The sequence below is a fragment of the Aspergillus saccharolyticus genome (genome assembly GCF_003184585.1).
Source record: "Aspergillus saccharolyticus JOP 1030-1 unplaced genomic scaffold BP01scaffold_4, whole genome shotgun sequence".
In the NCBI taxonomy this organism is placed as follows: Eukaryota; Fungi; Ascomycota; class Eurotiomycetes; order Eurotiales; family Aspergillaceae; genus Aspergillus; species Aspergillus saccharolyticus.
Window position 1 is genome coordinate 362,175 of NW_020290614.1, and position 15,475 is coordinate 377,649.

General features: G+C 51.9%; 4 protein-coding genes across 4 annotated transcripts; 1 reads left to right on the forward strand and 3 right to left on the reverse strand.

Moving 5' to 3' along the window:
• Positions 1-1,179: 1,179 nt before the first annotated feature.
• Positions 1,180-4,300, forward strand: glpV (glycogen phosphorylase; the record flags this gene model as incomplete). Its single annotated transcript, XM_025571561.1, has 8 exons — positions 1,180-1,352; positions 1,480-1,492; positions 1,558-1,593; positions 1,647-1,708; positions 1,766-1,869; positions 1,929-2,006; positions 2,072-3,837; positions 3,893-4,300. 8 exons carry the CDS (start codon positions 1,180-1,182, stop codon positions 4,298-4,300), a joined length of 2,640 nt encoding a protein of 879 aa, XP_025434412.1.
• A 171-nt stretch (positions 4,301-4,471) lies between these two features.
• BP01DRAFT_312378 (ATP-binding cassette long-chain fatty acid transporter PXA2) lies at positions 4,472-7,249 on the reverse strand. Its single transcript, XM_025572480.1, has 4 exons — positions 6,527-7,249; positions 5,813-6,449; positions 4,844-5,750; positions 4,472-4,732 (listed from the first exon to the last, which is right to left on the reverse strand). Exons 1-4 carry the CDS (start codon positions 7,076-7,078, stop codon positions 4,657-4,659), a joined length of 2,172 nt encoding a protein of 723 aa, XP_025434413.1. The 5' UTR covers positions 7,079-7,249; the 3' UTR covers positions 4,472-4,656.
• A 462-nt stretch (positions 7,250-7,711) lies between these two features.
• On the reverse strand, positions 7,712-11,427 carry BP01DRAFT_371391 (putative cell wall biogenesis protein Mhp1; the record flags this gene model as incomplete). The annotated part of the gene is made up of 3 exons (XM_025576665.1): positions 7,712-8,349; positions 8,408-11,305; positions 11,376-11,427. 3 exons carry the CDS (start codon positions 11,425-11,427, stop codon positions 7,712-7,714), a joined length of 3,588 nt encoding a protein of 1,195 aa, XP_025434414.1.
• Positions 11,428-13,319: 1,892 nt separating this feature from the next.
• BP01DRAFT_420920 (uncharacterized protein) lies at positions 13,320-15,152 on the reverse strand (the record flags this gene model as incomplete). Its single annotated transcript, XM_025579488.1, has 4 exons — positions 13,320-13,752; positions 13,858-13,949; positions 13,997-14,171; positions 14,467-15,152. The coding sequence occupies 4 exons, from the start codon at positions 15,150-15,152 to the stop codon at positions 13,395-13,397; spliced, it is 1,311 nt and encodes a 436-aa protein (XP_025434415.1). The 3' UTR covers positions 13,320-13,394.
• Between the last annotated feature and the right edge of the window lie 323 nt (positions 15,153-15,475).

Here is a 15,475-nt window from a genome sequence, read left to right on the forward strand (position 1 = left end):
TGTTGATGGGAGTTGTGTTGCAGGTCGGCTAGATGGGCCTATAATCACTCGACCCTTTCCCGGGTTTCCCTTTTCCATTCACTCGCTGGATTGCAAGGTATATCTGGTTCAAATGAACACCCAGATAGCGACGAAAAAATGGCATTCGATCTGCAAAACAGAGCCATGAGATGGGGAGGTTCGTCTAGAGTTGGTAGTTTATTGGTAACAGCTATTTCAGCACGTTGATCATACGCCGTTTGTTGAGCTATGATACGGGGAGATAGACCACCTTGAATAGCCTTCTAGGATAAGTACACTCCTCTCCGTAGTGTCGGGGACCTCTGAAGCGCACGGAATGGACGGAGTCTTGTGGAGTAGAGTTTTAATCTGACTGCACAAATAAGGAAGTTTGGTTCTACGCTGCCCAGACGCTCGCAAGCGCATTCCATAAGGCGCATGAATTAAGGATGCGAGGAGAAGCAAAGCAAGCATTAGGTTCGCATACCCCGGATTTTCGATAAGATAACATGTCACATGACAAACAGATAGTGCGTGCTCCGTGAAGGGATCCGTGAGCGTCCCGGAGCAAACACGCACTCACGGACCGCTCCCCAAACCCGACATAACGTCACCTGTGAGGGGGTGTCATGGCCTATCATTTAATCACTAACTAGTCTAATAAAGCTGATCGAAAGAGTCGCTTCCTCCCGATTCCGGCGCCGTGCAAGTCCCCCGGTTCTACCAAGGCCTAGACATGCGGTCAACGTGCATGGATAACGGTCCAGTCAACGTGCCAACGTATGATCCGATCCCCGGTTCTTTCCCCTCAGTAGGTATAGTCTGTCATCCTGTCACCAACGCAATCCCCCCCCTCTCTCCTCTCTTGTCTCTCCCCCCGCTGCCTTGCTTTGATCCTGGATCATGTATTCAATTCTCAGCTCCCTGTCACGCGGTACGGTGCATTGAGTTCCGAATCCTTGAGCTCCCGCATCCTTCTTAAGTCGGTGGTTGTCCCTTCCTTTCGTTTATCCTCATCCTCCTCCCTGCCTCGCACTCTACTTCCTCCCTCTAATCCCTTCAAGTGGAGGGCTTTGCTTCTCATCGCTTCTTTCTGCGTAACCCCTCTTGAATTGGTCTTTCTTTAATTCTCACCTCTCAGCCCCAGTCACTGAAACCTGGCACGTGCTGATCCTCATCATGGCTGAAAGTCGCCGCGAAAGGAGACCCTCCGTTGGAGCTCCCGTCTCCGAGCTTCAGGGTCCTGTTGGCCCCAGCTTCAGTCGACCCAAGCACAAGCGTACTTTCACCGGCTTCGGTCCTGCAGAGATCAAGATTGTCGAAGCTAGTATCCCTGAGCACCTTAGAGAGGCGTGAGTACCCGGTTTCACCCCTCTTTTCCGGTTACACCAGAGATCCTGGCGGTCGCTTTCCAGAGGCCTTAGCCACAGTCGCAATTGGTCACTAGAAGATTCAAAACTAATCTGAAGAACGTTTCAGGTGGAAAAAGCATGTAAGTTCATCCGTAAACGCACTGCGCGCTTTGCAGACTCGTGACTAACGTTATTCGCTGGACAGTCTGTGAATGGCTTTACCAATAAGGAAGAATTCGAAGTAGGTCTTCAACAATGATTAGCTATGTCTTCCCGTGTTGACGGCTATGGTAGAGCGAATTGGTTCGCCACATCGAAACTACATTGGCGCGCTCACTCTACAACTGCGATGAACTGTTAGTCTCCTAACCCCATACCATCACGTATCGGAAGGGTGTCTCATAGATTCCTAGGGCCGCATACTCCGGAACCGCTTTGGCTTTCAGGGACCGCTTGATTATCGAATGGAACAAGACCCAGCAGCGACAGGCGACTGCGGACCAGAAACGTGTATACTGTGCGTCAGCCACGTAATATTTTCTATAGACAGATCGCTTGCTTATACTTCATGCGCAGATCTGTCTCTTGAGTTCTTGATGGGCAGAGCCTTGGATAATGCCATGTTGAATGTCGGTTTGAAGGATGCTGCAAGAGGTAGGCATCCGATCCGCGTTCGCGACTGCGAATCCCTCACTAATGCCGTACGTGCTCTGTCGCAGATGGCTTGAAGGACCTCGGGTTCCGTATTGAGGACGTTATCAGCCAAGAGCATGATGCTGCACTGGGTAATGGCGGTCTTGGACGCTTGGCAGCTTGTTTCCTTGACAGTATGGCCACCCTCAACTACCCCGCGTGGGGCTACGGGTTGCGCTATCGATATGGTATCTTCAAACAGGAGATTGTCGATGGCTACCAGATGGAGGTTCCTGACTACTGGCTTGACTTCAACCCGTGGGAGTTCCCTCGGCATGAGATCACTGTTGACATCCAGTTCTATGGTTGGGTTCGGAAATATCAGGATGAAAACGGCAAGACCGTGAGCTCATGGCAAGACGGTGAAGTGGTTCAGGCTGTTGCGTATGATGTTCCCGTTCCTGGGTATGGCACTCGCACGACAAACAATCTGCGGCTCTGGTCTGCCAAGGCTTCTAGCGGAGAGTTTAACTTTCAGAAGTTTAACGCAGGCGACTATGAGAGTGCGGTGGCCGAGCAGCAACGGGCGGAGACCATCTCAGCAGTGCTTTACCCGAATGACAGCTTGGACCGCGGTAAGGAGCTCAGACTGAAGCAACAGTATTTCTGGTGCGCTGCATCCTTGTTCGACATTGTCCGGCGATTCAAGAAGACAAAGAGAGCCTGGAGCGAATTTCCCGAGCAAGTCGCCATCCAGCTCAATGACACGCATCCGACGCTGGCCATCGTTGAGCTCCAGCGCATCCTGATCGATCAAGAGGGTCTGGAATGGGACGAGGCATGGGGAATCGTCACAAAGACATTTGGGTACACAAACCATACCGTCCTGCCGGAGGCTTTGGAAAAATGGTCCGTACCACTGGTGCAAAGCCTCTTGCCACGACACATGCAGATCATTTTCGATATCAATCTGTATTTCTTGCAGTTCGTGGAGAAGAATTTCCCAGAGGATCGAGAGATGCTGTCGAGAGTGTCGATCATTGAGGAGTCGCACCCTAAGATGGTGAGAATGGCATATATTGCTATTATTGGTTCCCACAAGGTCAACGGAGTCGCAGAACTGCATTCAGACTTGCTGCGAACCACCCTGTTCAAAGACTTTGTGACGATCTATGGTCCCGACAAATTCACCAATGTTACTAATGGTGTCACTCCGCGCCGTTGGCTTCACCAGGCAAATCCTCGTCTCTCCGACTTGATAGCTTCTAGATCAGGAGGCTACCAATTTTTGACCGATCTGACCCTTTTGGACCAACTAGAGGCATTTGCTGATGACAAGGCCTTCCAGAAAGAGTGGGCAGAAATCAAGACTGCCAACAAACTTCGCCTGGCAAAGCACATCAAAGAAACCACGGGATACAGCGTGAACCCGAACGCTTTGTTTGACATCCAGGTGAAGCGTATCCATGAATATAAGCGACAGCAGCTCAACATCTTCGGGGTCATCCACCGGTACCTCAAAATCAAAGCGATGTCCGCTGAGGAGAAGAAGAAGGTCTTGCCCCGTGTCTCGATCTTTGGCGGCAAGGCGGCCCCAGGCTACTGGATGGCTAAGACGATTATCCACTTGATCAACAAGGTTGCCGCTGTTGTCAACGAGGACCCTGAGGTTGGCGATCTTCTGAAGGTCATCTTCATAGCAGACTACAATGTCAGCAAGGCCGAGATTATCTGTCCTGCTTCGGATATCAGTGAGCACATCTCGACGGCGGGGACCGAAGGAAGCGGGACCAGTAACATGAAGTTCGTGATGAACGGAGGTCTAATCATCGGTACCTGCGATGGAGCTAACGTATGGAAACCATCCTTGCATTTTATTCCGGGAATGATGCTAATTCTCCACACAGATTGAAATTACTCGAGAAATTGGCGAGCAGAACATCTTCTTGTTCGGCAACTTGGCTGAAGACGTCGAGGAGCTCCGTCACCGTCACCTCTATGGCAATTTCCAGCTCGACCCACACCTGGCCAAGGTATTTGAGGCTATTCGTGGCGGTATGTTCGGGAACGTGGATAGTTTTTCGGCTCTGCTGGCCTCAATTGTCGAGCACGGAGATTACTACTTGGTCTCAGACGACTTCAACTCGTACATCACCACCCAAGACCTGGTCGACGAATCGTTCCGCAACCGGGAAGAATGGATCTCGAAGTCCATCATCAGCGTGGCCCGCATGGGCTTTTTCTCGACTGACCGTGTGATCAGCGAATATGCAGAGAGCATCTGGAACATTGAGCCGCTTGTGGTGAAGGATTAGGTTGGTTTGCTTGGGGCCTAGATTATAGTACATCCTGGTGACCTGAGTTACGAAGATAGTGGAGAAGAAAGAACAAGAGGGAGAACGGATGATTCTCTCATCTGCTTACTTTGCTCATTGCATAGTGTCCATACCGCTGCGATTAGTTCTACCAAGACCATTACATCCGATGAATGTTCCGTGTTTATAGTGTCATTCAACACGTATTCATAAACAAATATTGCCCGATAGGCGATGTTATAAATAGGGCACGGAAGGCAAAGCGCTGAAGCGAGCTACAGAGGCTAGGACAGAATTACCCCAAAGCCAAGATTACTCTACCAATACCTGTCTTGTCATCGTATATATAATGTCCCTCATGCGGTCAACTCAGCCAGGCGTTTCTGCAGTTCCGGCACAGCGCGGAGGTGGAGCTCCAAATCTTCTTTCTCACTAGATTTCCAACACAATATGATCAGCATTGGTCTCACGGGTTGACGTCTAGGTGGAAAGGGGAAGCAGAAAAATAACAAAAAAAAACAAAAAAAAAAAAAACAAACTCACTCTTCCAATTGTAACCTGCGCTCCCAATCCAACTTGGTGAAGATGTAGCCACCCTGCCCATCGAATTGCAGGATGCGACGGTGGTACTTCCACAGACTGCGGCGGTGGGAGACGGTCATGAGGGTGATGCCGAGGCGCTTGGCGGTCTCGTACATGATGCGCTCGACCTCGAGGGTGACGGAGGAGGTGCACTCGTCGAGGATGGCGTATTGGGGCCGGTGGTAGAAGAGGCGGGCCATGGCGATGCGCTGCTGCAGGCCGCCGGAGAGGACGTCGCGCCACTCCTCCTCGGCGTCCCAGCCGCCGGGGCGGTCGACGACGGCGGCGATCTCGACCACGCTCAGAATCTCGTAGAGGTCGTCGTCTGTGATGCCCTTGGCGCGCATGTCGCGCAGGCTGTCTGGGTAGATGACCTGCTGGCGCAGGGTGCCGCGCGAGAGGTAGGGCCGCTGCGGGATGTAGAAGATCTGGTCGGGCGGGGGCTTGTGGACGGTGCCGCCGTAGACGGGCCACAGGCCGCCGAGGATGCGGAAGAGCGACGACTTGCCGCAGCCGTTGGGGCCGACGATCAGTAGATGGTCGCCCGGTCGAACGGTGAAGGAGAGGGCGCGCACGAGGATGTCCCCGTTCGGCGAGACAATGGGTACCTCGTGGAACTCGATCGAGTCGGCCGTCTCGGTGACGGTTCCGCGCGAGGAGAGCGTTGCTGCGTGAGCGGAGGTCGAGTCCGTCGCTGAGGAGACGAGTTTCTTCTCGAAGTGGCCTGATTGCAGGTCGTCCATGACTTCGAGGAGGGTCGAAACGCGCGCGGTGTGGCCAGCTAGCTCGGAAATCTCTTTGTAGGAGAACATGAGGCGACCGAAGGCGTCGGAAGAGGAGAGGAGCATGCGTCGGTTAGTAACGAAGCCTATTTGTTTCAGCATGTTAGACATCCGAGAAGCATTTGCCGGGGAGGTAGACGGGGCTTACTCTCGGTCCGATCACCCATAGTTTGCGTGACCTGGCCGGGGATCTTGAAGAAGACAGGAATGCTGCAGAGGATCAAGCCCAAAGCGCCCCAGAAGTACTTAATGACGAAATCCTCCATGAAGCCGTGATAAAGGCGTCTCCGGAGGATGCGGTTCACATGCTTGATCAGGGTGAAATAACCCTTGTCGAGCGTGTCTTTCTCGGCCTCATGGCCATGGTAAAGCGCAATCTCCTCACTATAGTCAATCAGGCGTGAGTGAAGGAACCGGAACTCTCCTTCCAGACGAGCTTCGTCCGCCACATATTTACCAAAGGGCGGCGTGAGGGCCCGCATGACGTTGGCCGAAACCTGCACTAGAAGACCCATGAGGAAAAGCCCCTCACCACCGACACTCTTTGAAAGCGAATAGTTGTAGATGGCCATATCAAGAACGGGCTTAGCCAAGTTCGAATACAGCTCTGCTAGACTGTCAGAGAAGCGAGACACGTCGACAGTGATAAGCTGATCCGGATTCTTGACCCGATCGTCCAGCGCTGAAATGGCGTAGAAAGTCATGTTCGACAGGTACTTCTCGTGAATGTAGTCTGTGAGACGCTTGCGATAGCTCAGCGCAAGCTTACATTGGTGGTACGACAGCTGTCGACAAGGTCAGTAAGACGGTCCTTTCCTCTATTACACTTCCGCCCTCCACCTTGACCAGAAGATCTACTTACCATCGAGTTCGTAAATGTTGCCGGTACCGCGACAAGCATCCACCACACCAGGCCGAACAAGAAATCCTTCCCTTTGCCCCTCACCAGATTACTCACCAGCCGCCCGTCCAACTCGGCGACATATAAACTCAGCAGTGTCCTCAGCACCAGAAACACACTATGACCGAACAACAGCCGCAACTCCTTGCTCCTCCACCCTGGAATCACGATCTTCAGCAGCCGGAGCAAGTTTCGAAAGAACTCGCGATTCACCTCAACCTTCTTCCGGGGTATATCACTGGGGCTACTGCCGTTGGAGTTGGCGCCATCGCCTAGGCTACTCGTGCCGGGCCGTTTACTCCGCAACTCCGCCTGTTGCTGGGAGGCGGCTTTCTGCTCGGAGATGGCATTGTGTATGCGCTTGACGAGGGCAGCAAATAGGGCTATATAAACGGTTCGGGAGATTTGTTTGCGGTGGCGGAGGTAGAGGGAGGTGAACCGGGAGAGGAGTTGACGGACAGGTATGGACCAGGGCTCGGACGGCAGGAAGAGGAGCTTGGACTGGACGGCCATCGCGGGCTGAAAGTAGATAGATCAATTATCTACCGTAGCTGGGCGATATTATCAAGTATATAGAAAGCATGACACCGGATAAAGAGGTGTTGTAGTAATGTTAGTGGAAAGGAAAGAGTGAGGATTGATGATGATGATGATGATGATGATGATGGAGAGAGGTTGTTGTCATGAGGGAAGGAGGATGACATGTGAAAGACCGACTGATTGACCCCATCAATCACGATCACTACCGGGCGGGTCTTGCCCCGGATTTCTGGGCCGAGGATGGAGTGCGTCGGTCCGATGTACTTCCGAGAGGTCGATATCTGGTAATCTAATCTACAGATAAACATGCACATTACACAATATTTAAGGTCCAACAGAGCCCATTCTCGATGGACACACGCTCATAGATTACAAGCCAATACAATCAAGATGTCTGTCTGACAGTAAATATACACAGCGCTGTGCAAAACTCCCCCTCATATGATCAGCCACCAATGCACAGTCCAGAAATATGGCTTCCGACTCCGAAATGAACATGAATGGTCCAAGAAGCCTCCAATGGTAGAAATATAGCACAGCGAGGCAATAGTCGCCGGAAAAATCAGAGTCAGGTCATGAATCCCTTTTCAACGGGTTGGGGAACGATCAGGCGCGGCCTGGTGCGTCTGGTGGCGGAGACGAAGATCTCTGGCCGCTATTGATCTGCGCCGCGATTTGACTCTGACGAAACTTCTCAAAGGCCTCCGAATCCTGTTTCTGTGCAGCCCAGAGCTCGTCCACAGTATTGCCTAGATCCTTTAATGCTTTGGCTGCATTCACACTCTCAAAGTTTGACTGCATTTGCTCCATATGCAGCCGGTCAAGCTTCTCTCGTAGAGCGGCAATATGCGATTCGTCAAAAGATAGAGACGACGGATCATCGTCGGTCGGGTCAAAAGACGGGCTGAGAAAATCTCGTCGGAGATTCTGTCCCAGACGGTGGACGTGGCCTTCCTCATGGGTCATGGCGCGCGAATGAAGGGATGTGATCGAGCTCGCTCGTGACAGCCTGACCGCATAGTGGTCGTCTTCCTCATCCGCGGCTGCCTCAGCATCACCATTCGTAGCATTAGGTGATGTGCCCTCGCCAGCAGGCACATTCCAGCCGTCTTCACCGGAATTTTGAGAGCTGGTTTCCGGAAAACTGTACGGAATGGCCTGGGGTACAATGCGCGTCTCGGGGTATTCGTCCTCGAATCGCTGAATCATTCTCTGCAAGGTGAGATCCAGGAATTGGAGACGTCCTAGTGAGAGTGAAAGGTTAACATAAGCTGTACGATAAGCAAGAGGATTGATGCTTACTGTAATTGTCATCATTACCAGCCCTATCCTCACGGACAAGAGCTGACTGTATACGCGTCCGAATGTTGCGTGCAGATTCCAGCAGGTTCTTGGACATATCCCGGGGCTTTCTAGTCACCAAAGACCGGGATTTCCGGTGTCGAGGTGTCGCTGTGCCACTAGGAGGACCAGAATAGTCTCCTGGCAGAGACCGGTCCAGATTACCAAGGCATACGCCCAAGGCTTTAACCACACCGGTACCACCAATCACATAGTCCTCGTCAGGAGCCGGCTCATCGTCCTCCTCCACGGCTTCTTCTCCAACCCCGTGACCGACAATATGCTGCAAGATCTCAGGAACATGCACGGTCGAGCGTGTGACCGATATATCGAAAGAGTCCGAAAGCTCAACTGCCATGGCACCTTGTTCAAGATTCTGGAGGGAGTATGCAACGATCTGGGAAGCCAGAGCCTTGACAACTTCATTGTTATCCGCAGTTGGAACCTCAATATCAACAGCAATGATAGTGCGAGACACCTGCACTGCTGCCATCAAGGAGGCATAGACCGCACACGCCTCTTCCTGGGTCTCTGGTTCAGTTGCTGACGCCAGGGCTGTGATCAGGGGATTTTCCAGTATGTTAAGATGGCATAGGCTTGGGCACTCCGGCAAAACCTCGGCTAGCGCAATAGCCTGGTCAGGCGACAGGTTCACATCTGCGAGATGAATCCGTTTTAGCGCAGGCATCTTTGGAAGAAAGCGCCTGAAGGTTGGCAATGCATCAGGCTTGACAGTAAACAGGTCTGGATTGTGCGAAAAGTCAATAAAGCGGAGGTCTGGCAAGCACGCCAGTTTCTGGAGCAAGGGGTAAACAGCAGTGGGCGTGAGAGAGCAGTCAGCCAGGCTCAGCGCATAGAGCGGGTGAACATCAGAGACAGCAGAGGTGATCAAGTCGAGATGGTCCCGAATTGGGTTTCCGCCTAGGTCAAGCCCTTCGCATTTCCCAGCCTTCAAATAGCGCACAACGTGCTCCAAACTCTCCCTTGAGAGCGCGTTGTTGGCGTATCCAAGTCTCCTCAAACCTACAGTGGTGGCTGCGTCGCAGATACGCTGAGTATCCTCAATTGTCGGGCTACATTCACTGAGAAGAAGTTCTTCGAGATGATCACCGCCGAACCGCTGTGCAAGCGCTTTGGCAAAGACAGCCGTCAGCTCTGTGGATGTGGTAGTGCAACTACCAGGCTGGACTGCCAACTTTCCAGAAGCACTGATAGGGATGGCCGCCCTGGGAAGCGGTATGCCCGATAAATCAATAGCTTTCAAAGATTTGGAAAGGTGGACAAAAAGACAGATATGAAGCCAGCCCTCTGTGCTGATTTTGGGGTTGTCCTTCAGTGACAACTTCTCAATCACACTGAATCTCTCTTCCTTTTCCGAAGGCTGGCTCTCTGTATTCTTGCCTCTTTTCCGTTTGCTCCACATGTGCTCGACCGTTCGGGTAGATAGCAAAGCGGCGAGGATGGACCGGACCGAATCGTCAGCCAAGGCACATTCCTCCAGAATAAGCTTTCGAACTGGAACAACAGCCAGCCAGTCGCAGAACGTGACCGTGTCCTCAGAGGTCATAGGAAAATTGCTCAAGTCAAGCACGGCAACAGTGCCTGGAGACTCCGCTAGAGTGGAGGACGGTTTGGATATTTCATCTACTATCCTCTTCAACACGGGCGTTTCCCGCAGCTGACAACAGCGTCGATAAATCCGAACGGGATCCGTGGTCGGATGACTTTGCGTCTTGGGGCGACTCGTGCTAGATGCAGGTGTGCGCACGCCGTACTCCTCGCCATCAGCAGTTAGTTGCATAGGGATTGTACCATTCGCTTCTGCCTGTCTGCGTCTTTTCTCTCTCCGCTGCTTCCGCTCCTCTTCTGATCTCTTCTTTTTTTCCTGTTTTCTTGTCGGCTCTTTGCTCTCACCGTTAGGCGTGGGTTCGCTGGCGGCTGGATCGGGCGAACCCGAGACTATGCCATTGGCAGCTTGGTCTTGGGTGTTACCGTCCTTGACCGGTGTTGCCACTTGCGGAGGTTTGGCGCTGGCAGTCTCATCTTTGTCCTTGTCCTTTTTGTCTTTCGACTTCGAGTTCGACCTTTTCACTTTGGAGCCATTCAATTCCGGAGCCATGTGACGCTTGCTGCTAACCGCGGGAGCCTCTTCATCCGACTCTCGATACGATAGCCCGGCAATCTCCACATCAACGCAGAAAGCTACCCGCCGCAATTTCGCTTGGTTGAGATCAGCAACCTTGCATCTGTCCCGATCTTGGTCGATATTCATCACGCGACGCGGGCAAACGATGCCGCTGGTGGCCACTTTGCCCGATCCACCAGATGCAGAGGAAGAAAGCTTGCGGAAGGCATTCGACAAGAAAGAGGGGCCTTTGGGGGAGGTGGAAGCAAAGGGGCTATTCTCATCCTTGCGCTCCTCTTCCTTATCCTTCGGCGAGTAAGCTGCGCCGAAAGGATTGTGCGTGTCCAACTTTGATACAGGAGAAGTGGCTTTTGTGCTGGGTGGTGCTTTCATGTTCGATTGTGAGGGAGGAGTGGAGCCCGAGGAGAATCTCGAGCTGATGCTGGAGATCCATGAGTTTCGCCGCCCCGAAATTGGACGTGGGGCACTTTTCTGCGAGGCCGGCGAAGAACCTGTCTGTTTTGCATCCACTGCCTTGCCATTTGTCTTCCCTTCCTTCTCATTGGGTGATGCCACATTGGGTGTTATCGAGGGATTGGGCGAGGAAACTGGAGCATCATCAACGGCAAGAGGTTTCTTTTCCGGGTCATATAATTGCGGAGGTGTCGCTTCTCTGTCCGGTATCGATTTGTCGCTGACTAGGGACGAGACCGATTTGCAGCGGGATAAATGGTCTGCGGCCGAATCGGGTGAGCTCCAGACATCGCAGGCTGTGAACATCCGAGTACGAGCGAACGAACTCACCTTTATGCGAATGATGGAGCCAGCTAACATCCACAGTTTCCACACCCTCCATTTTGAATCCCAGTGCTTTGCGTTGCGAGTTGATAGGTTGTAACGTAATAGAGGAAAAGATGATTATGAGCGGGCTGGATGAGATTCGGATTCAAACAGCGCTCGTCGAACCACAAAATGAGGCGATTTGGTGGCAAGTGTTGTCGAAAGGTCGTGGATTAATAAAGTATGAACCAAGAATGCCGGAGCGACGGTGAAATGATGGAAAAGCCGGGGAATGCGCAATGCAGATCAGCAATAGTCAATTATACACGGCGACGGCGGGAAAGTTCCATCATGACATGACGGCGAGACACAGCGGACATGACGGAGCGGACGGTGGGGTTGTCACAGGTATGCAATCGGGAGGCGGATAAGAGATAAATCGCGCATTCAAGGAGAGTAGTTGAGTAGAGAGGAGTAAAAGGGGGTGAAGGAGGGGATGTAGTAAGTAAAAGGGCGAAGAGTGAGGAAGAGAAGAGAAGAAAGGTTTAAGGTCAAGTTGAGGAAGCGAAGGGGATATCAATCTATGGGTTGATTGCAGGAAGAGGAAAGGTGCGGGTTTGCGGGCACCACACAACGAGGCGATCGGGAAGAGTGGGAATCGCTGATTAGAGACTAGACTGGGAAAGTAGTATGATTGTCCATTAGTGGGTGGAGAAAAGGAGAGAAAAGAATACTTACCTAGTAAATAGTTATTTAAGTTAACTTACTACTAGGATTACATACTCGAGTGACTTTCTGTCTTCGTACTCGAATCTGTCTCTGGTTCTACCCTACTGATACTCTTTCTCTCTCATGCGACCTATTTTTACAGAGGAGAAATGGAGCGGAATGATATGGAAGGGTCGCAGTGGTAACAGTAAGTTACTTGCTCTGTATTAGAAACAACTAAGGTCGTAAGTTTAATTGGGCGAGCCTCGACCGCCGAGTCCGCACGGTTCTGGACGGATTCGAGGTTGGTAATCTTCGTAACTTCGTATTATGCAACCACGGCCGATGACGGAGAGCGTCCCATTCATGCCCATTCGTCCACTCGCCACCCTCGCCTTTCTTCCCCTTCGTCATTTTGCCAAGCCTGACCATACAATACCTTCTCTACAATTGTGACGAATTCATGGTTCGGAAATCCACTTTCGGGGGAGGAGTCAGAGAGAGAGCGAGAGAGAACGTGGGAAAGGAGAGAGAAAGACGGGGAAGTATTGCCCCAACCGTTTAACCCAGTCTGGCATGTGCATGCAGTACGTGAATGTACAGTAGTAGTACATCCCCCGTATTCCTCCCTCATTCCTAAGCGGTTGGGATCAATAGTGACAAAGTTGGCGTATGCGCTGTCCGCTTTTTTGCCCTGCCCGGTCATCCCTCCTCATCGACCTATCAGCTCCACCCTTAGAATCTCCCCATCCCAATCATGTACTTCTTGGGACACATGACCAGGTCACCTTCCAACAAGAAGATCTCTCATGTGCTTCTCTTGGACTCACACCGCGACGTGAAAGTCATTCCCAGCAAGTGTTGGCTACTATTGAAATTTTACTGTCACATACTGACTATGTTGCATACGTAGTTATCCTTCAAGCAAGCGTGTACCACACACTGCCAACAGCACTAGGTAACGACCCACAGCGGACAAGACAAAGCGCAGGTATGATCAAAACCAATGCCTACCTAACTATTGTTCAGCAAACAAAGCAGCTTGGCGACCAGCTGCAGACTGCAGAAAAGCTTAGCGACCTGGATCGGTGCTAACTGATCCCGGGTACTCTGATGTAAACATGAATGAAGACAATAGCTAACCTTCCGGTCCACATATGACAAGGACTACCATGACGGGTCAACCAGAACAGAACCTTAAGAGAGCTGCTTATTCTCGCCTCGTACACAATGTAAGCATCATCAGGAGAGCTAGTTAGAGGAAGGTGAAAATATTATATATTTCTTCTTGAATCAGAGTCTACAAAAGTTCCAAAGTCCAACTCATAAACACCGTCACAGCCCGGGACGACCAGGCCTCACAACTTCGAAGCCTTTCGTCTTTTTCTTCGCCTTCCAGGGCCATCGCAAAGGCCGGTCCGGTTCTGTGAAACGAACAGCTTCCGTTCGTTCTACCCCAGCATGAGCCTGCAGTACCATTTGCCGACCGTAGTATTGATCTGCCTCGCGCTTAGAATAATCGCCATCACCGCTGATCGTGGTTGTATCTTCATCCAGAACACTCAGGTCTACCGAGTTCATGCTGGAATCCACCGATTCATCCTCGCTGTGGGACTGCGTTTGGATGGTCGAAAAGCGGTGTGACATCGAAGATCTCGGCGTGACGGGCCGGGGAGCCCGAAAGTCGATGGTACTTCATTCGTGCGATGTGCTCTGGTAGGTTGGGGATAGGTTGGTATTGTCTCCGTTAGCATGCTCACGATCGTTCATGTGTTATGCCCGAACATATCAGACGCACCTGCGGGACGAAGCTCTGGAAGCTCCGTGAATGAAGTCTTCCTTGTTGACCGCAGCGAAAGTTGACCGATTCCGAAAACCTTTAGAGACGACCTGTCAGTTATCCCAGCCTTAGGAAATGATGTTGAGTCCCCACTCACCGGCGCTTGATGGGTTCGGGCAAGATTGCCGCCATCGAAGTGCGCGATTCCCATTTTGCGGAGGACGAAAAGCACTATGCTTATGAGGCAAGGAACCAAGAACCCAAAAACCAGCATGGCAGCATATAAAGATAGAATGCTATATGCCAATACACCCGCGCTCGCTCGTTTGGGCCTGTGGGAGGAAAGCACAGCTCATGACCAGGCTAACAAGCCGGCCGACTGAGACGCATACAGGTCTCCATGCTGGAAAGCCTCGGCAGTTCCAGAGCAGGCAACCGAGATTGACCGTCTCACAAATCAACAAAACCACAAGCTGGGAGAGGCCGGATTGTTGCAATGCTCCGATCGCAATGCCTCTCACAACCGGGATGCCGTACAGCATACAGAAAACCCACCTCTTAGAATGGTGCTTGGTAAATAGACTTCCATGGAAAAACACCCCTTATCTGTTGGTCTTCAGCAAATACCGAACGGTAGCGCCCAGGCACATGGAAATGAGACCAACAGTCGCAACTGCCAGGAAGGTACGATAGGCCGGGAGCCATGACGCTAGAATAGATTGGCTCGTGGAGAAGGTCACAAGTGGAAGGAGAAAATGATCAAGCACTGCTCGAAGAAAACTCCATCCAGTACGCTGAAACTGTGTCAAGGATTCCTCCTGAAGGTCCGACAGCTCAACCGCTTGGCGCCTCCGAAAGATCCTTGGCGCCCATTGGAACCCGAACGGAAATTGCACGAGCACGACAATCCCCACGATCAAGAAGAGCAGGTTGACGATCGCATTGACCCAGAGATCACTGATAGTAGTGCCGCCCAAGAGCTGCGTCATTTCCTCTAAGCCCCAAGTCGTATTGGTCGCATACAATCCGTTCTCGACCCCAGGATAAGCGAATCCATGCGTAACAGGCCAGTTCCGGAAGATGAGCGATGACCAGGCCAGCTGTCCGATGATTGCCCGGAAGAAGCCAGGGTATGGAAGCGTTATACAACTGGTTAGGAATATGAACTGCAGGAATTGCAGACAATCGCCTAGACCTTGTACGTGGGATTGGGCTGGATCGCGAGATTGGTCGGAAAGCTCGTAACGAAACATGCTCCTTCCATTTGCATTGAAGAGCCTGAGCGGACCTGTGGCTAGTCCAAACAGAACCATTATGAGGAATGGAACAGCTTTCAAGAGCTTCGATGCTAGGACCCAATATATGGCGTGATGTGAGCAGCGGCACAAGTTAGTTCCTGGCCGTCCAGCCGCAGACGGACTGTTGTGTCCAGTGTATGCAGGGCATAGGAGTGGTTGAGATAGTAGGAAGTCTCATATATGGCATATCCTCTAAGCCCTCCCTCCAGGTGACCGTGTTTGTGCCCTTGGTTCGATTTGCTGGGATGGTTTCGATAAGGATTTTCACCACATCTTCCCTGACTGTCTCCCTGGTGGCCTACGGAACCGCCCAAGACACTGGCATCCACCACCAATTG